Genomic DNA, 22,070 nt, shown 5'->3' on the forward strand with positions numbered 1-22,070 from the left:
AGTTTCTTTTGTTTCTTTATTTCCAATAAGACAGTCTGCATTTACATGTAATGTGACATTTCAGAGGTATAATTTTCATAAAAGAAATTCTAAGTCTATTACGCTGATTTAACTTTTTTGCTTGAGATAACCCTCATTTAGAATTTTTAAGGAGCAGCAGTAACTTAAAAATTATTCCTACGTCTTTGAAATCCAAAAATAATACACTCTTTTTTAAAAAATTGATATGAAATAAATGATAATTTCCATTACACTAACTAGAATAGATTAGTGTACTTTGGGGATGACTAAATACAGGTCCACTGGGCTATGTCAATATTTGGATTTAATCATACTGGGCATAGGTAGTCTAAACTTAGAAAAGTTGAAATAGTTTAGGTAAGATGACTTGTTTCCATCACTTTTAATTGTTAAAAACTGGGTATATGGAGACTTTTAGAGAGGTACATGGTCATGAGAGTTTTAAGGGAATCAATTCCTTGATGTTCAAGTTGCACAAATACGCTTAGTGAAAAGTGACCCCTAGAGAACGTGCCAATGATAGAAGAGCAGGTTCCCCTTTCCCACTTCGCCTTTCAAATCACCCTTTCCTCACTTTACAAAAGACAGGTTGACTTCTCATTGCCCCAGGTATAACACCCTCCAGAGCATCCAACAGGGAGACAATTCAAAATATCTGTTTGGTACAGAAAATGTGAATGCTCTAATGACTGGGGAAATAATCCTTTTTTGGTTGTTTTCAGCAAAATTTTAGGTGAAACTAACACACCAGACAAATAATTTAAAATACTTTATGATGACAGACACTGTGTGCTTTGTGTGTGTGTATTACTCAGAGAAAGCAAAAAAAAAAAAGTGAGGGACACTGCAATAACAAAACTCCTATTTCCTTTCACTTAATTGTGAACAGCTCACATCTGCAAAAATAAAAAATATGAATAGAATTGATGCTGAATCTTGTCCCATTCTAGCACTATTTATCCACTGATAAGTCTTAACGAAGCAATGCAGTGTGAAAATTTTTACATCTAGTGATACACTGTGACAACTGTAATGACGACTGAAATGAGAAGAAATGTATTAACACCTAGTCTTTTGAGATGAGAAGTTTAAAATAAATTTAAATTTAAATGTGAATTTAAATTTAAAATATAAATTTAAATTTAAATGTGAAATGTGAATTTTTGCTACAGAAAAACTATCATAATTAATAAATATTTTGAACATAAAACATTACCGTTCAGACAAAACTCAGTGAGAAGTACAACAGAAAATGAAGTGAAGGAATGAATTAAAGGAAAAAAGGACTGAAGTAAAATTTTCAGCTGTTAAAGAAGAGCTTGCTTATGCATACACTTCTCAAAAGAACAGTACTGACATCAAATCGGTACGTCATTTAGGTTAAGGTAGATACACTTAGAAGACTGATATGAAAGTCTGTCACCAAGGGACATCCCTAAAACATTTTCCACGTCTAACGCTTTGTTTTTAAGTTGTGCTTGCTTATATGAACCGCAGCAGAAGAACACCTCGCCAGGTGGCCAAACAACAGAACCAGCCCAAACCTGAAAAGTCCAAGACGGGGACAGGTTGCCACGTGCAAAAGAAAACGTGTGCAAAAGGCGCCGTGTGTGAGAAGGAAACATCTGCGCATGCTCCATGCCCCGCCCCAAACAGTGATGCAGAGACCCCTCCCCCTTCACATCCCTTAAGAACCCTTCTCACCTTCTCTTCCCGGAGCAAGTATTTTAAAGCATGAGCTCTGCCTCCTCCATTTACTGATGAATGAATAATGTTTGGGCTCTGCTATTCTAAATCTGGTCTTGTTCTATTGGCGCGGGCAGCTCCGGGAAAAGGGACGCACTTGCATGTCACAGGTCCCTTAGGGCTAGGTAACATAACTACAAAGGCAATATTTACAATAATATCCTTTGCAACTAAATAATCTCAAAACTAAAACTTTTAGATAACTTAGTGTACAAGTAGATCCATAATTAAAAAAATATTTTTAGAAGTACAAAAGCAAAAAGGTGGAAAGATCACTATACTTTACTATCTGGAAAACTGGCCAAGATACAGGATGTAGGTGATGGTCATTCAATGGAGATTAATAAATAAATGTGAAGTGCCCTATGCTGGTTTAAATGTAATCTTTATATTTTCAGTAAGATTGTATTAGTCAGAGTTCTCCAGAGAAACAGTACCAATAGGATGTATACATATATATATAAATATACGTATACATATACATACATATATATCTTTATATATTTTTTTATATATTTTATATATGTATATAAAATGAGATTTATTATAAGGAATTGGCTCAGATGATTATGGAGGCTGACAAGTCCCCAGATTTACACAGGGAGTCGGCAAGTTGGAGATCCAAGAGAGCTGGTGGTGTAGCTCCCATTTGAATCTGAAGGCTTCAGAACTAGGAGAACTGATGGTGCAGTTCCAGTTTAAAGGTTGGCAGGCTCAAGACTCAGGAACAGCTGATGTTTCAGTTTGAATCCAAAGACAGGAAAAAGCTGCTGTCCAAGTTGGAATGCAGTCAGGCAGGAGGAATTCTTTCTTACATGGAGGAGGGTCAGACCTTTTGTTCAATTCAGGCCTTCAAGTGATTGGATGAGGCCCACCCACATTAGGGAGGGCAATCTGCTTTACTCAGTCTACTGATTTAAATGTTAATTTCATCCAAAAATATCTTGACAAAAACACTCAGAATAATGTCTGATCAAATATCTGGGCACACTGTGGCCCAGTCAGGTTGACACATAAAATTAACCATCACAAGTCCACCCCTTGTCAATGTGGCACCCCGATGAAGCTCCAGAGGAAGACAACGACAGGGTCGTACTTCCCACTCCTAGCTCCGTCTCCCCAGGTTGTCTTGACCTGGGGTCCTCCTTCCTCACTACAGCTGGGAAACTCTGCAGGCAGTAAGCTAGGAGCTCCCAGGCTCCCTTGTTTATTCTGCACCTCTCAGGAATCACTGTCCTTTACTGTGTGATGTTCAAGGTCTTGAAAACTGTTGGTTCATATATTTTGCCCTATTTTTCCAGTTATTTCAGGTATGAGGAGAAATCTCCTCCTTATTAATCTCTCTTGGTCATAAGTGCACCTTTTTAAGAGTCTATGTTTTTTGACTCTAGTTTTGTATTTTTTCTACTACACTATAAAACTGCTCTATGAAAACATGTTTGCAGAATCTAATTACTTGCATATATGACTTTTTTTGTGTGTGAGGAAGATCAGCCCTAAGCTAACATCTGCCAATCCTCCTCTTTTTGCTGAGGAAGACTGGCCCTGGGCTAACATCCGTGCCTATCTTCCTCCATTTTATATGGGACGCCGCCACAGCACGGCCTGACAAACGGTATGTTGGTGCATGCCCGGGATCCGAACCAGCGAACCCTGGGCCCCTGAAGCACGCACTTAACTGCTACACCACAGGGACGGCCCCTGATGAGTTTTTTTTAAGAAAGCCTGATAAAAAAGTAGTATTTCTTTTGTAACTTCAAAATCCTTCATGTAATCCAAAGAAGGACATGTAAAGTACTTAGATTTTTAATACTAACTTGTACAAATACAAGGTACCCAAGAAAGGTGTCAGGGATTAGTCTTCAAATAAAAAACATAGTTCACTAAAGCAGAATGTGGAAGTACATATACTAGGTTTTAACCTCAGTTACCTAGGTTGGAGGAGGCAAGAAGGAAAAACAAAACACTTTATTTTAAAAAGCATATATAGGCCTTCCTGCTTCTGGCCTGGTGACAATTTCCTACCTGGCTATAAAGATGTTTGATATGAAATCTTAGGCTCAGTATGTTGTGGAATGTGCCACGAAGACCCTGTATAGCTTCCTTACAACGCTGATTTTAGCCTTTACTCCACTCCTCCTAGCAAGTACAGTACTGTCCAGAAATTGACCAAGATGATTAAGGCCAGGGGAAAGAAACAAAAACGTCAACAAAATATTACAAAGGCTAAATAGCAGAAATAAGAATGAAGGAAGGAAGGCTCTGCAACCAGAAGAAAATCATTTGGAAAATTATACAAAAGTCTCTCCTTTGGATTTTATGACAGTATTATTTAATATGCAAAGTCTGACCCATATGAAAGAATCATGGCAGTTTTGACCTCAGTCAAAGTGACTTTTACACATGGGGGTAGAAGTTTGTTGGGGTCTATTGTTAGTTATTGTAGTTTAGTATTTATTATGCTATAAATTCTTTATAAATGTCTTAGTCATTTGCCATTTTGCAGACTATGCACTGAAATGAAAACACCACATGGAAAAAAATAACTTTAGATTAAGAATTCTATTCAAATAATGGTTTAAATTGGGTTCCTGTTCTGGACAAAGAAATTAAGAATTCTAAAAGTCAGAACTGTCCTCTCTGAGGTGAAAGTGTGCTTTGGCTTAAAAAAGATACGGCGTATCAACTCCATATTTTATTATTACTGCTTATTTCTTGGAAGAGGATAATTTCTGGCATTCTCAAAGCCAAATAATATTAATAAATGAGTACTTGTAATTTCTGTATCTTTCTTCTGATTTATACCTTTGGGAAACTGATAATACAATATCTGATAATATTCTACAGTTGTCTTTCTTTACCTAACTTTTTACAGAGTTCTCTTTTTTGTTCTTTGAGGAAGATTGGCCCTGAGGTAACATCTGTTGCCAATTTTCCTCTGTTTTTTGTCTTTTTTCTCCCCAAAGCCACAGTACATAGTTGTATATCCTAGTTGTAGGTCCTTCTAGCTCTGCTATGTGGGACTCGCCTCAGCATGGCTTGATGAGTGGTGTGTAGGTCTGTGCCTAGGCTGCCCCCCTAGGCTGCCAAACCAAACCGGTGATCCCCAGGCTGCCAAAGTGGAACGTGCAAACTTAACTGCTACGCCCCAGAGTTCTCTTATTATCATGACAAAAATAATTTTATTTATTGTTTTTAACAGCTTATTAATATTTTTACCACCTCTGATCTAAATTTTAAGTTAAAAAAATTGTCCAAGAACACCAATTTAAAAATGAAACTATACATTCAAATAAATTTGATACTTTAAGAGAAAAAAATATATGTATGGTCCCACTAATGTATTTAAATATAGTTTGTATATATACAAACATATATCTTGCTTAAATATATATAAACAATATTTTTTCATGAAATGTTCAAAATGCAATATTGAATTAGTATATCTATACCTGCAAAATGTCAGCAGGGTCTTCTTTTGAAGATGCAACCAACAAAGTATGCCCATTGATGATTCCTTCTGCCAGGAAATACTTGAAGAGCAAAGGAGAATAAATATTATATTTATCCTCTTCTGTAAAGAAGAAAACATTATAGTCAGAATCCTACCATTTACTAAGCACATTCATATATTTTTATAATTTTTTTCCTTAAAACAAGTATATGAGGTGGGGCAATAATTATGTCTTCCTAAGGTACAGTTAGATAGGCAAAGAGACTTATCTAGATAGTCAATGGAAAGCAGGTCCTTTTAATAGAGTCTTTCTGATTCCAAAATCATTCTCCATCTACTATACCACCGTCTGATATCTACAAAATTTAGAGGGTTATGTATAATTATATCAGAGAAATCAGAGATTTTTTTTTTCTTTACTAAGATTTTCTCAGGCACTGCACCTCTAAAATGGCCATTATTATCTACCAATGAGTTTGTAAACTCATACCTCATTTGTTTCATGCCACAATAATTAAGCACTTAGTGTATGTAGCATGATGATTAATATTTATAAAATTTATAAAAATAGTATTACTCCTACATTCTGGTTTTGGGTTTTAAATCCAATAGTAATTTAAAACTGAAGATTTTATTTTGCTAGAGTTCCTAAATTTGTACTAAATTTTTTCCTAGTAAAGAATTTTTTTACCTTTTATTATTCCCTCATCCTCCTTTCCGAATTTTAAAGAAAAAATGATGATTCAGGTTTCTTAGACAAAAATGTGATATTTTTGAGATTTTGTGACATAATGACAACTTAAGTATATCTTTGTTCTCTTAATATTACTGATTAGCTACCTGCCTACACTTTTATATCAGCTTTCTTTCCTTTAATACTTCAAGCACAACACAAAGACAAGAGACAGAGGTAAATTTACTGCAATATCTGAAGAGAGTAGCTATTATGAATGTAATCAACAAATATTAATTGAATTCCTATAGTACACCAGGCATCGCTAATATTTAGGAAAATCACACATTTAAAAAATATTCCAAAGAAAGTTTGAACTTGTGGTAACATTAGCACTGTGCAAAACCTCTTGTAGCTATAATTATAAAACTTGGATAAAGTATCATTAAAAAATACCTATTTGAAGGCACTGGAAAGCAATAAAAAGCAGGCAGCAGCCACAGCAAAGTTTCCTTTTGAAAGACGGTGATCATGACATATAAGATTTCAAGCCTGTGGCTTTTTTGCCTAAGAGTGTTTCTCACCTCTGGTAGCTCTGGCAGGATTAAATCACATCCTTTCCAGCTTGAGGTGGCAGAATACAGAGTTCAGTGTTGTCAAAACAGCTGAAAGTTTAGGGGGAAAAGCCTGAAGGTAAGAGAGGTTACCAGAAGATTTACCAACTGTGCCCAAATCTCTAGATGACCACTAAGCCATGCGTGAGTGGGAGGAAGAAACAGCAAGCAGGAAAGACAACAGAATAAAGCTGAAAGGCATAACTGAATCACGTGAGAGTCACAAATTTGCTGTCTCTTTGAAGGGATGTATTTCCCAATCTGAAGGCAGAATCTTGTACTAGAGAAGTCTTATTGACTTGAGGTATCAGAGGATACAACTCAAGGCTGAGAACCACAGAAAGTGTGAGCCCCAAAATCTGAGCATAAATTCTGTACAAATATTTGGCTGTCTACTAAAATTTGTGATTGCAGGGGACAACCCTGTGTGACCAGGCTAAAAAGGCAACATCTGAAAGATGGAAAAATTGATAGATATTATCTGCTGCATTGTATACTGAAGTTAAGAGTTAATAATTTAAGACCAGGCAAGTTAACTGTCTATTAAAACAAAAAGCCAGAACCCCCCAAAAAACAAAAAGGAATTGAGAATCATTACAATGCATTATTTATAATGTACAGATTTCACCCAAAAATTACTGAATGACCCATACTAAGGTAAAACACAACCTCCAGAAACTGACTCCAAATGGGCTCAAAAGTTGAATTTAATAGAAAAATACTTCAGGGCAGTTATTATAAATATGTTCAAACAATTAATGAAAAATGTATTCAAAATATTAAAGGAAAACACGGTATCAATAAGTGAACAGAAAAGGAATATCAACAGAGAAATGGAAACTATAAAAATGAACTAGACAGAAAATTTAGAGCTTAAAATCACGATTCCTTAAATAAAGAATTTACTAGGTGACCTCACGGGTAGATTGGAAATGGAGGAATGAAAAAAAATAATCAGTAAACCTGAAGCCAGAACAACAGAAATTATGCATTCTGAAGAACAGAGAAAAAAAAGTAAGAAAATTGAATAGAACCTCAGAGACATGTGGAACAATACAGAGCGGTCCAACAAATGTTTAGTTGGAGTCTTAGACACTGAGAGACAGAAAGAAGTAGAAACAATATTTAAAGAAGCGATGGCCAAAAATGTCCCAAATTAGACAAAAATATTCAGTTATAGATCCAAGAAGCAAAAGAAACCTCTACAAGGATAAATGCAAAGAAAATGAAATCTAAGAACATTATAGTTAAGTTGCTGAATCCCAAGATAAAGAGTAGATTTTGGAAGCAGCAGGGGAAAATGACATATGACATGCAGGGGTACAATGATACAATTAATAACTGATTTCTCATCAGAAACAATGAAGGCCAGAAGATATGTTAATTATATATTCAGAGAATTGAAAAAAAAAACAATCAAAAATTGTAAATGTGCAAAACACAATTCAAAAATTGAGGTGAAATACTATTTCAGATAAACAAAAACTGAGAGAATTCATGGACAGCAGACCTGCACTACAGGACACTAAAAGCTAAAGGAAAATGACATAGCATGGTAACTTGTATTTACAGAAAGGAATAAAGAATACAAATAATGAGAAATACGTGAGAAACTATAAAACTCCATGATCGTTGGTGTATGTATTTATACATACATATGTATGTGTGTGAATAAATTAATTTTTTCTTTGAATTTCTTAAAAAATATAACTGTTTAAAGGAAAATTTTCAGAACTAAGGAAAGAAAGAGATAAATTATATCTGGAGATTTTATCATATATTTCTTAGTAACTGGGAGAATAACTAAAGAGAAAAATCATTAAGAAAATAGAAAATCTGAACAACCTCATCAACCACCTTAATCTGATTGTACCACATAATTCCAGAACATACATTCTATTTTTAGTGCATCTAGAATGTGCACCAAGATAAACCATATGCAAATCCAAAAAAGAAGTTCCAATACATTTCAAAACATTAAAATCTTACAGAGTATGTTCTCAAATTATAATGGAATTCAATTAGAATTCAATAACAATAAGATATTTAGAAAAACTCCAAATATTTGAAAATCAAAGCACATGTTTCTAACTAACTATGGATCAAAAACAAATGAAAAAGAAAATTAGAAGATATTTTGAACTAAATGATTATAGAAATACAACATATGAAAAGTTTTGGGGAACAGCTAAAGCAGACCTTAGAAGAAAACTTATAGCTTTAAATGCTGAATTAGAAAGTAAGATAGGTCAAACGAACAAGCTAAGTTTTCTTTTTAAAAAGCTAGATAGATAAGTTCATATAAATTTTAAACAAAGTAAATGTAAAGAAATAATCAAGAGGAAAAATCAGTTTAAAAAAACTGGACCAAAAAACAAAGGAGAGAAAATTAGTGATGTCAAAAGCTGATTTTATGAAAAGATCAATAAAATTGATAACCTCTATCTAGGCTGATCAAAGAAAAAAAGAGAAGAGCCACGAATTATCAATACTGGGAATGAAACAGAAGATTTCACTAAAGATCTTACAAATATTGAAAGCATCAAAATAAGTATTATGGACTTTATGCCAAAAAATTTCACAAGCAGAAGAAATGGACAAATTCCTTGAAGGACAGAGATGATCAAATATGACAAAAGAAACAGAAAATCAGAATTAAATTCAAAATTAAAATTGCCCCCTCTGCCTACACGCAAAAACTTCAGGCACAGGGAACTTCACAGGAAATTCAATCAAACATTTAAGGAAGAAATACTAATCCTAAACAAACTCAGAAAAAAAGAATAGGAAACAATTTCTAACTCACTTTATATGTCCATTATTATTCTGACACCTAAACCAGACAAAGATTTTTTAAAAAACCATAGACCATTTAAGGAAGAAATTATACCACAGACCATTTAAGGAAGAAATTATACCAATCCTACAAGTACTCTTTCAGAAAAAAAGAAAGGGTGGAGAGAAACACTTTGGAATTCACTTCAAAATGCCATTATTACCCTGATACCAAACCTAGATCAAGACATCACAGGAAAAGAAAGGTACAGACTAATATGCCTCATGAACATATATAAAAATAATTCCTAAAATATCAAAAAACAAAACCCAGTAATATATTAAAATAGTAATACATTACAGTATGATTAAGTGGGGTTTATCACAGAAATGCCAGGCTGGTTTTTGATTTGAAAAATCAATGCCCCATAATGACATATTAACAAAGTAAAACCATATGATCATTTCAGCAGATACAGAAAAAGCATCTGACAAAATTCAACAGCAATTCATAATAAAAACTTTTAGCAAATTAGGAACAGGATGAAACTTCTTCAACCTGATAAATAGTCTATCTACAATAAACTTATAGGAAACAGAATACGATGGAATGCTTTCTTTCTAAGATTAGGCATAAGTACATCCACTCGTACCGTTTCTAATCAATATCGTTCAGAAGGTCTTAGTCATTAAGAGGCCATGAAAAAGAAATGAAAGGCATACAGATTGGCAAAGATGAAGTAAAACAGTCTTTACTTGCAGACATTATCAAATATGCAGGAAATCTTAAGGAATCAACCAAAAAGCTAGTAGGACTAATAAATCAAGGCTATCAAAGTTGTAGCATGGAAAGTCGATACATAAAAATCCAGCGTACTTCTACAAACTAGCACAAACATTAGAAACTGAAATTTTAAAAATTCCATTTACGTTCTATTCCAAAAACATAAACTATTTTGGATAAATTTAATGAAATATGTGCATGAACTGGCTCTACACCGAAACGTACAAAATATTCTGAGAGTAAGTAAAGAAAATCTAAATAAATGGAGCAACATATCATGTTTAGGGGATGAGAGATTCAGATCTTTCCAAATTGATCTACAGACTTAATGGAATTCCAATGTAAGCCCAGTAAGCTTTTTGGAGAAGATGACAAGCGAATTCTAAAATTTACATAGAAATCCAAAGGTGCTAGAACAGCCAAACAATTTGAAAAAGAACGCAGTTGGAAGACTTACTCTCTGATTTCAAGACTTACTATAAAGCTACAACAATCAAGACAATATGGAATTGGCAAAAGGATAGAAATATAGATCAATGTAAAAAATAGAGAGTCCAGAAATAAACCTACATAATTGATTTTTGACAAAAGTGGAAAATAATTGGTTTTTCAACAAATGGTCATAAAATAACTGATATCTATATGGAAAAAACAACAAAAACCTCAGTCTTACTTCATACTACACTCAATCAAAAAATAAGAAAATTTCAATCTTACCTCATACTACTATTCAAATATTACCTTGAAATGGATCACAAAACGAGACGTAAAAGCTTCAACAATAAAACTATTAGAAGAAAACATAGGGAAAATCTTTGCAACTTTGGAGTAGACAAAGATTTCTTAGATAAGACTTGGAAGCATGAATCACAATAGAAAAAAATAGATACACTGAAGTTCGTCAAAATTTAAAAATTTGCTTTTGAAAAGACACCATTAAGAAGACAAAAATGCAAGCTACAGAGAGAAAATATTTGCAATTCATATATCTGATAGAGGATTGGAATCCAATACATATATTAAAAACTTTTATAATTCAATAAGACAAACTACCCAATATAAAAATTAGCAAAAGATTTGAATATATCCTTCACAAAAGAAGATATATGAATGGACAAAAACATATGAAAAGATGTTCAACAGTATTCAACATCAAAAAACGCAAATTAAAAACACTGTGAGAAACCACTACATTTCCACTAGAATAGCTAAAATAAAAATATGACACCAAGTATTGACAAGGATGTGGAGCAAATAAAATGCTCCCACATTGCTAGTGGCAATGCCAAACGGTATGGCTACTTTGGAAAATAGTGTGGCAGTTTCTGATAAACATATACTTATAGGAACCAGCAATTCCACTCTTGCAATATTTACCCATAAGAGATGAAAACACATGTCCATACATAGATTTACACAGAAAGTTTATGGAAGCTTTTTTTGTAATTGTCCAAAATTGAAAACAAGGTACATGTCCATCATTTCCATTGAGAATGGAAAAACAAATGGTACATTCACAAGTAATCTACTCAACAATAAAAGAAATGAACTACTGATATACATGCAACAACACGGGTGAATCCGAAAACACAAAGCTAAGTGAAAAAGCCAGACACAGAAGTACATAGGGTATGACTGCCTTTATGCGATGTTCTAGAGAGAGCAAAACTCATCTCGAGTGAGAGAAAAGAGATGTGAGGTGCTTGGGGCCAGGAAACTTTTTGGGCAGGAGGAAATTCTTTTGGGTGATAGAAATCTTTTATACCTTGATTGTTGTGGTGGTTACATGAGTAGAGACATTTGTAAAAACTCACTTTAAAATGGGTCCATTTTACTGTATGTAAACTTTAATTCACTAAAGTTGCTTTATAAAAACAATTTCCTAAGGTGCAACTAAAATACGAGGAGGTAACTTGTTTATAAACCTTCTCAGCACAGTATATTAGAACAAATCCATGATCAAAGGTATGGTAGATTTACATGAAGTTTAATGTTCTATAGTAAAGAACATAGCTAGTTCTTTAACACTATCCATCACAAGTTAAAGTTAGTCCCTATGAATCTAAAAGACACATCTTGGGCCTGATATGGACTTAGGAGCATTTAATGAGTTTTTGTGTGTAAAAGAAAAGGAAAGTGCTTTCAATGCCTCCGCACCGCTAACAGCTAACAGGTGGAAAAGCTGGCGAGACAAACGTAGGTGAGGGACCAGCAGGGCCTACTGACGGCTGCAGCTACCACCCTGGAAAAACCTGCATGTTACACATCTGACAATTCGTCTCTACTCAACTTTAGAACAAAACAGAAAGTCATGTTTAAAAAAAGAATTGATTTTACCTTAAGTCATTACTATTAAATCAGTTTATAGAACCAACATTATAAACCCAGGTCATTATAAATCAATGATGTAAGAAACAAATCTGAAACGAAAATTTTTCATTTCTAAGGTTGGTATTTTTACAACATGGAAAATTCAAATTTTTAAAAATTCACCCACAATCTATTACCCTCACAGAATTATTGTTAAAATTTGTTATATTTCCTTTCACTATTTTTTCTTAACATTGTTACAATTATTATTCGTTTGTTTCCTACTTTTTTCACTTCATCTCACACGCTTCATAGTCTTCACTATTGTATTTAAGGATGCATAATATTCCTGTAAATTTATGTGCTATAATTTACTTAGTCATCTCGTACCATGGACTTTTGTTACTATTAAGCACAGAAGCGCAAAGGTGCCTCAAATCCCACGTGTCCAAGGAGGAACTCAGCCACTCAGTTTTTTCTTCCACTAAATGTGGTCCTTTCAGTTTTCAGAAAATCAGAATTTATTCTGGATACCTCTTCACTCTCTCACCAATGCACTCCTCTCTCCATCCTCAAAATCCTGTGAAGTTTACTTTGAAAGTATTTCTGGAATTTAGTCACTTCCCTCCATGCCAATGTCACTCCTCGTCACGCTACCCACAATGCTTGTTGAAACGGCCATGACTGCCTCTCACTTACTTCCCGGCATCCACTAATCCTCCTTCAATTTAGTAGTGACCTTTTCAAAGCACAAACCCAATCATGTCACTTCCCTACTTAAAATCTTTCAGTGGTTTCTCATTGCTCTTGGGGGAAAGAACTAAATCCTTAACCTGGTCTACAGGCTCTGCACGACTGTGGCCAAAGAGCAGAGTTTAATGTGCAAAAATAAAAATAGTTGTATTAAAAGTGGTATGATCGTGTCACTTTTTCCCTTTAAAATGTACATGATTGTTGTTTAACAACTTTTTAGTAAAGAAAGAAAGAAACCTAAACTATTGAATTAGAAAAAGAAAAATAATGATTTGTAAAGTTGAGGACACACTACAACACTCAGCAAGGGAATGAACGAACTGTATTGGACAAGTACTGCATAAACTAGGGATAGTCGCTTGTAGATAAAAACACTGGGTGATTTATCATTAATGAAGAGTGACAATAAACATTAAACTAGAGGCAGAATTCCCGTTTCTCTACTTATCTCTTAAATGAGTGGGGGTTTTGCCTTTTTTCTTACCTACATACAATCCCTACTGATCTTATCTAAACTCATAGCTTAAATTACTATCCCTGGTAGCCATACAGTATCTTAACTCAGGACCTTTGCATAAATTACTTCACCTCTGTGGCTAACTAATTCCCTCAAGTTCTCCCAGACTTAGATCAGGCAACCCCACCTTTGGAGAAGTTTTCCTCAAGGCTGGATGAGTTGATCTGAGTGTTCTGGGGCACCCTGTTCACTCCTATAGTAGCATTTAATATACATTATTGAAATTTCCACAAGCTAACAGATCTTCATGGCAGAGAATGCATCTTATTGTTATATCGCTAGTACTGGGCAGATAGTATACACTTAGTAAATATCTGTAGAATTAATTAAGGGACAAAAACAAACAAAAATCTTGTCTTGTAAGTCAGCCAGATCTACTATAGTCTGGCTGAAAACACACTCTATCATATGCACACACACACACACACAAACACACACACACGCACATTCTAGTTATCAACCCTATTTCTTCAAAGACTCCTGTGAGGCAGGGAAAACTAATAGGAGGAAGACCATCTATTTAGGGATTAGTAAAAAAAAACTAAGCTCTTCAAGCTGAAAATTATCAATTTTGTGAAACAAATGTTGAGGTTATACAATAAGCATTTAATTAATCTATTTAGTGGATCCCCCTAACAGTGGGCAAAATGATAATGATGCGACAGAACTGCCAAAAAGCAAATGTAGTTTTGGCCTGAATTAATGGTCTAATTCCTAGGTTGAGAGAGATGATTGTCCTGTTCTATTCTACAGTAGTCGCCAGACTGACAATAATATATTTCATCTGGGGACTTACACAAACTAAAGCATCAGTGACCAGGATGGTGAAGGGACTTGAAAGCATGAGAAACGGGATATATAGCTTGAAGAAAAAGAGATCCAAGGGATGCCATATAGCTGTCTTCCAATATCTGACAGGCTGTCATATGGAAATGGAATTACACTTGCTCATTATGACCCCAAGGGGTAGAATGAAGCCTAATGGATAGAAACAACAGGAATATCAATTTTTCTTTAATACTGAAGTCCAAATGAGCCGCCCCTATCATTCCACTGAGACTGCTCTCAAAGTCACCAATGATTTTCTAATTGTCTAATTTCTTGGACACTTTAAAATCTTCATCTTATTTCATTAGTCTACTGCAGCTATTACCATGGACAGTTTACTTCTTGGAACTACCCTCTCCCTCCCCATCCATATCCCCTGTTTTTAAGATACTTCTTGCTCCCAGTTTCCTTATTTCTTTAGCCATTCTTTATATATATATAAACAATTTATATAGAGCTCTCAATTCTTTGGTATATAAATATGAAATGGTTTTATTTATTTTTTCCAGTCACTGCTTTCAACTACACCATGTCAAATCTTCCTTTCTCATCTCTTAATGACGTGTAGAGCTGATTCCATGATTTTCTCACCAGTTTCAGTTATTAAAACTTAGAACAGTCAAGTTTAAAACTTTAATATTCAATGCAAAGCTTTCCCCCTCCTTCAGCGCAAACAAAGGCTTGTGATCTTCGTGGGGCAGAAGGGTTTTAAAGGAAAGGAAACTTCTAAAGTAACTCTTCCTCCACGTCCTCTCTCTACGTGTTAATTCTGTTATTGGAAGAGCAGGGAAAAAGAAAAGTGGCAGAGACCGACTTACATCATTGGCTGTCTGATGTAGGCAGAGAAGTGTCCCTAGCCTCACTTGGATCCGGTCCATTCAAGCCTGCTGCTTCTAGCCTATGAAGTTACGGTGGTTTCCATGTAGGTGGTAAGCATGGGTTTCGTGGGTGGTGCTCTGTTTCATTCTGGCCCCATCTGTCACTGAAACACCCTTCAAAGAGGTAGAATCTAGTGTTTGGGGGGGCTTGCCAGTAATTTATAGTCATTCTCTTCTCTGGAAATGTTAGCTATCGCTATATTATTATTTCAGCTGTTCACACACCTATTCCAGCAGGCCTCCCTCCTTTTTCTACATCAGACACGGGAAACAGTCTTGATGTTTGAGAGTGCTGACAAACTCCAGGAGACACAAGGCAGGTTTTCCTAGGAACTCTCACCACATAGTACTCACTGATGGGCTGCAGGTTCAGAAGTTTAGCACGCACTTAGTCAGTCAACAAGAATGCCAGTCTCTGCTTCTTGCAAGCATCCTCAGTGTCTATGACCGATGTCCTTGGAGTTGTACCTCTCACTTGTCTGAGTGAGGGGTAACTTTTTTTTTTTTTTGTTATTGATGTTTTAATGGTTTCTAACATTGTGAAATTTTGGGTTGTACATTTTTGTTTGTCCATCACCACATATATGACTCCCTTCACCCCTTGTGCCCACCCCCCACCCCCACTGCCCTGGTAACCACAGTCCAGTTTTCTCTGTCCATGTGTTGGTTTATATTCCACATATGAGTGAGATCATACAGTGTTTGTCTTTCTCTTTCTGGCTTATTTCACTTAACATAATACGCTCCAGGCCCATCCATGTTGTTGCAAATGGGACGATTTTGTCTTTTTTTATGGCTGAGTAGTATTCCATTGTATATATATACCACATTTTCTTAATCCAATCGTCAGTCGAGGGACACTTAGGTTGCTTCCACTTCTTGGCTATGGTGAATAATGCTGCAATGAACATAGGGGTGCAAAAGCCTCTTTGGATTGTTGATTTCAGGTGCATTGGATAGATTCCCAGTAGTGGGATGGCTGGATCATAGGGCATCTCTATTTTTAATTCTTTGAGGAATCTCCATACCGTTTTCCATAGAGGCTGCACCAATTTGCATTCCCACCAGCTGTGTATGAGGGTTCCTGTTTCTCCACATCCTCTCCAACATTTGTTGTTTTTGTCTTGGTGATTATAGCCATTCTAACAGGCGTGAGGTGGTATCTTAGTGTTGTTTTGATTTGCATTTCCTCGATGATTAGTGATGTTGAGCATCTTTTCATGTGCCTATTGGCCATCTGTATATCTTCCTTGGAGAAGTGTCTGTTCATTTCCTCTGCCCATTTTTTGATCGGGTTGTTTGTTTTTTTGTTGTTCAATTGTGTGAGTTCTTTATATATTATGGAGATCAACCCCTTGTCAGATGTATGTTTTGCAAATATTCTCTCCCAGCTGGTTGGTTGTTTGTTCATCTTGATTCTGGTTTCATTTGTCTTATAAAAGCTCTTTAATCTGATAAAGTCCCACTTGTTTATTTTTCTTTAGTTTCCCTAGTCTGGGTAGGCATGTCATCCGAAAAGATTCCTTTAAAACCAATGTCAAATAGTGTGTTGCCTATATTTTCTTCTATGAGTTTTATAGTTTCAGGTCTCACCTTCAGGTCTTTGATCCATTTTGAGTTAATTTTTGTGAATGGCGATAGCACATGGTCCACTTTCATTCTTTTGCATGTGGCTGTCCAGTTTTCCCAACACCATTTATTGAAGAGACTTTCCTTTCTCCATTGCATGTTCTTAGCACCTTTGTCGAAAATTAGCTGTCCGTATATGTGTGGTTTTATTTCTGGGCTTTCAATTCTGTTCCATTGATCTGTGTGTCTGTTTTTGTACCAGTACCATGCTGTTTTGATTACTACTGCTTTGTAGTATGTTTTGAAGTCAGGAATTGTGATGCCTCCTGCTTTGTTCTTTTTCTTTAGGATTTCTTTAGCTATTCGGGGTCTTTTGTTGCTCCATATAAATTTTAGTATTCTTTTTTCTATTTCTGTGAAGAATGTCATTGGGATTCTGATTGGGATTGCATTGAATCTGTAGATTGCTTTAGGTAATATAGACATTTTAACTATGTTTATTCTTCCAATCCACGTGCATGGGATATCTTTCCATTTCTTTATGTCATCATGGATTTCCCTCAATAATGTCTCGTAGTTCTCATTGTATAGGTCCTTCACCTCCTTGGTAAGATTTATTCCTAGGTATTTTATTCTTTTTGATGCAATTGTAAATGGTATTATCATTTTGAGCTCTCTTTCTGTTAGTTCATTATTAGCATATAGAAATGCAACTGATTTTTGTAGACTGATTTTGTACCCTGCAACTTTGCTGTAGTTGTTGATTGTTTCTAATAGTTTTCCAACAGATTCTTTAGGGTTTTCTATATATACAATCATGTCATCTGCAAATAGTGAGAATTTCACTTCTTCGTTACCTATTTGGATTCCTTTTATTCCTTTTTCTTGCCTAATTGCTCTGGCCAAAACCTCCAGTACTATGTTGAACAGGAGTGGTGAGAGTGGGCAGCCCTGCCTCGTTCCTGTTCTCAGAGGAATGGCTTTCAGTCTTTCCCCGTTGAGTATGATGTTAGCTGTGGGTTTGTCATATATGGCCTTTATTATGTTGAGGTACTTTCCTTCTATTCCCATTTTATTGAGATTTTTTATCATAAATGGATGTTGTATCTTGTCAAATGCCTTCTCTGCGTCTATTGAGATGATCATGTGGTTTTTATTCTTTGTTTTGTTGATGTGATGTATCACGTTGATTGATTTGCGGATGTTGAACCATCCCTGCGTCTCTGGTATAAATCCCACTTGATCATGGTGTATGATCTTTTTAATGTATTGTTGTATTCGGTTTGCCAATATTTTGTTGAGGATTTTTGCATCAACATTCATCAGCGATATTGGCCTGTAATTTTCTTTCTTTGTATTGTCTTTGTCTGGTTTTGGTATCAGGGTGATGTTGGCCTCATAGAATGATTTAGGAAGTGTTCCATCTTCCTCTATTTTTTGGAATAGTTTGAGGAGGATGGGTATTAAATCTTCTTTGAATGTTTGGTAAAATTCACTGGAGAAGCCATCTGGTCCTGGACTTTTATTTTTTGGGAGGTTTTTGATTACTATTTCAATCTCTTTACCTGTTATTGGTCTATTCAGATTCTCCATTTCTTCTTGGTTCAATTTTGGGAGGTTGTATAAGTCTAAGAATTTATCCATTTCTTCTAGATTGTCCAATTTGTTGGCATATAATTTCTCATAGTATTCTCTTATAATCCTCTGTATTTCCATGGTATCCGTTGTAATTTCTCCTCTTTCATTTCTAATTTTATTTACTTGAGCCTTTTCTCTTTTTCTTAGTAAGCCTGGCTAAGGGTTTGTCTATTTTGTTTATCTTCTCAAAGAACCAACTCTTTGTTTCATTAATCCTTTCTACTGTTTTTGGTCTCAATATCATTTATTTCTGCTCTGATTTTTATTATTTCTCTCCTTCTGCTGGCTTTGGGCTTTGTTTGTTCTTCTTTTTCTAGTTCTGTTAGGTGTAGTTTAAGGTTGCCTATTAGGGCTTTTTCTTGTTTGTTAAGGTGGGCTTGTATCGCTATGAGTTTCCCTCTCAGGACCGCTTTTGCTGCATCCCATATGGTTTGATATGGCATGTTATCATTTTCGTTTGTTTCCAGATAGTTTTTGATTTCTCCTTTAATTTCATCAATGATCCATTGGTTGTTCAGTAGCATGTTGTTTAATCTCCACATTTTTGTCACTTTCCCAGTTTTTTTTTCCTGGTTCATTTCCAGTTTCATAGCCTTATGGTCTGAAAAGATGCTTGTTATGATTTCAATCTTCTTAAATTTATTGAGGCTTGCTTTGTTTCCCAACATATGGTCTATCCTTGAGAATGTTCCATGCGTGCTTGAGAAGAATGTGTACTCAGCTGTTTTTGGATGGAGTGCTCTGTATATGTCTACTAGGTCCACCTTGTCCAGTTTTTCATTTAAGTCTAATGTTTCTTTATTGACTTTTTGTCTGGATGATCTATCCATTGCTGTAAGTGGGGTGTTAAGATCCCCTACTATTATTGTGTTGTTGTTGATTTCTCCTTTTAGGTTTGTTAATAGTTGCTTTAGGTGCATTGGTGCTCCTATGTTGGGTGCATATATATTTATAAGTGATATGTCTTCTTGATGTAGTGTCCCTTCTGTCATTATATATTTCCCTTCTTTGTCTTTCTTAACCTGTTTTATCTTGAAGTCTACTTCGTCTGATATGAGTATGGCAACACCTGCTTTCTTTTGTTTGCCATTAGCTTGGAGTATTGTCTTCCATCCTTTCACTCTGAGCCTGTGCTTGTCTTTAGTGCTAAGATGTGTTTCCTGAAGGCAGCATATTGTTGGGTCTTGCTTTTTAATCCATCCTGCCACTCTGTATCTTTTGATTGGAGAGTTCAATCCATTTACATTTAGGGTAATTATTGATATATGAGGGCTTAATGTTGCTGTTTTGTCACTTATTTTCTGGTTCTTTTGCATTTCCTTTGTTTCTTGTCCCATTTGTTTTGGACTGCCAATTCAGTTTGGTTGTTCTGTCTCATGATTCTTCTAGTTTTCTCTTTGTTTATCATATGTGGTTTTGCCTTGATTATTTGTTTAGTGGTTACCTTGAGGTTTGGGCAAAAAATCTTGTGTATGAGATAGTCCATTATCTGATAGCCTCCTATTTCCTTATACTAAGTCAATTCAGTCACTTTCCTCTTCCCCTTCTAAGTTGCTCTTGTTATACCTTATTCTATCTTGTGTTGTGGCTGTGTGTTTACAGTGATGAGGTTAAATTTATTTTTGGTGAATTTCTTCCTTTGATCTTTGAATTTAGTATTTAAGTGGTTGCTAACCTATTCCGGTAAAGATCTACTATTTCTCTGATTTTGTCTACCTACTTTTCTCCTTCCTCCAAGCTTTGTGTTCCCTTTCTCTTCTTTTTTCAGGCCTGAGGGCCTTCTTGAGTATTTCTTGTAGTGGGGGTCTCGTGGCCATGAACTCCCTTAGCTTTTGTTTATCTGGGAGAGTTACTATTTCTCCATCATATTTGAAGGATATTTTTGCTGGATAGAGTATTCTTGGCTGAAAGTTTTTGTCTTTCAGTATTTTGAATATATCATTCCAGTCTCTTCTAGCCTGAAAAGTTTCTGTTGAGAAATCCGCTGAGAGCCTGATGGGAGTTCCTTTGTGCGTTATTTTTTGTTTTTGTCTAGCTGCCCTTAATATTGTTTCTTTGTCGTTGACCCTGGCTAGCCTTACCACTAGGTGTTGTGGTGAAGGCCTTTGTCTGTTAATATATATAGGTGTCCTGTTGGCTTCGCTTACTGGTATTTCCTGCTCCTTCCCCAGATTTGGGAAATTTTCAGCTATTATTTCCTTGAATAGGCTCTCTGTTCCTCTTTCCCTCTCCTCTCCCTCAGGAATACCTATAATTCTTATGTTACATTTTCTAATAGAGTCAGATATTTCTCAGAGTCTTTCTTCATTTCTCTTTAGTCTTAGTTCTCTCTCTTCTTCCATCTGGAGTATATCTGTATTCCTTTCCTCTAAAGTACTAATTCTTTCCTCCATATTGTCAGCTCTGTTCTTTAAAGATTCCAGATTCTCCTTTATCTCCTCCATTGTGTTCTTTATCTCCATCAGCACTGATTGGTTTTTCTTTATGATTTCAATCTCTTTTGTGAAGAAACTCCTAATCTCATTGAAGTGTTTGTCTGTGTTGTCTCGTATTTCGTTGAGTGTTTTTATGATAGCTATTTTGAAATCTCTGTCATTTAGTTTATGGATTTCTGTGTCTTCAGGGTTGATTTCTGGGTGCTTGTCATTTTGTTTCTGGTCTGGTGATTTCATATATTTTTGCATTGTGGTTCCTGTGTTGGTTTTGTTTTTCCTCATCTTGGAAGTCTCTGGTTGCAATTTCCACCTGCCGCCACTGTCTGGTGGTAAAGGGCTGTGTAGTCTAAGCTCCCTGCGCTCTGCCCCGGTTTTTCTGCTGCGATCCGCAGTTTTTTTTTTTTTTTCCCCCCGCTGCGATCCACGGGTCCAGTCCAGTTTGATCAGGTCTGCCTCGGATCGCTAGGTCTGGTCTGGTCGAGCTGCAGACTCCGGGTTGTGGGGAGGGGGGAGCTCTCTCTTTTGCCCTCTGGGTCGCTGACGTGGGAGGCTTCTCGTTTGCCCCTCTTTATCCGCTCTCTGGGGTGCTCAGATGTTGATGGTAGCCCTGTGGTTCCTCTGAGTCCTCTGTGCGGGAGTTTCCCACTGGCTGAGAGAGTCCAAAGAGCCACGGTTTCCCCGTCGAGGGCCGCCCCTCCCCCCTCTCTGGGAGCCACGCGGACCGGGATCGCTGATCTGATGGGGCGGGAGCGGAGTTCTCCTTACCTCTCCCCACTTCCTCCGGGGGCCCAGCACGTTCCGCTCTCAGATGTGCGGCAGTGTGGATCCCTCCGCTCTAGGTTTTCACTGTCTGGGATTCCGTTGTTGGTCTGTGGCTGTTGCTTTTGTTGTATCTTGTGGGGGAAGAGTTCACGGGAAAGCTCACTCCGCCATGATGCTGACATCACTCCGAGGGGTAACTTTTTACCAGGAATATTGCACTCCTGCTCTGTCCAGTCCTCGCCTACATTGCCTGGTAATGGCGGTGGTGGTGGTGGAGTTATGGGGAAGTAGCTGTGCTAGCTGTCTGGGCCTG

General features: G+C 36.2%; 1 protein-coding gene and 1 pseudogene across 9 annotated transcripts in view; one reads left to right on the top strand and one right to left on the bottom strand.

The window, feature by feature from the left end:
- The window catches only part of ELP4 (elongator acetyltransferase complex subunit 4), a 240,597-nt gene that overhangs the window by 202,852 nt on the left and 15,675 nt on the right, over positions 1-22,070 (bottom strand). For all 9 annotated transcript variants that reach the window (XM_004418554.2, XM_087433049.1, XM_087433045.1 and 6 more), the window contains exon 3: positions 5,220-5,341. In XM_004418554.2, the coding sequence (XP_004418611.2) occupies positions 5,220-5,341 (122 nt within the window). The remainder of the gene's footprint in view (positions 1-5,219; positions 5,342-22,070) is intronic.
- On the top strand, positions 3,805-4,001 carry LOC101401780 (small integral membrane protein 15-like; annotated as a pseudogene).

This window comes from Ceratotherium simum, chromosome 7 (assembly GCF_057802395.1).
Source record: "Ceratotherium simum simum isolate JZ-2026a chromosome 7, ASM5780239v1, whole genome shotgun sequence".
NCBI lineage: Eukaryota > Metazoa > Chordata > Mammalia > Perissodactyla > Rhinocerotidae > Ceratotherium > Ceratotherium simum.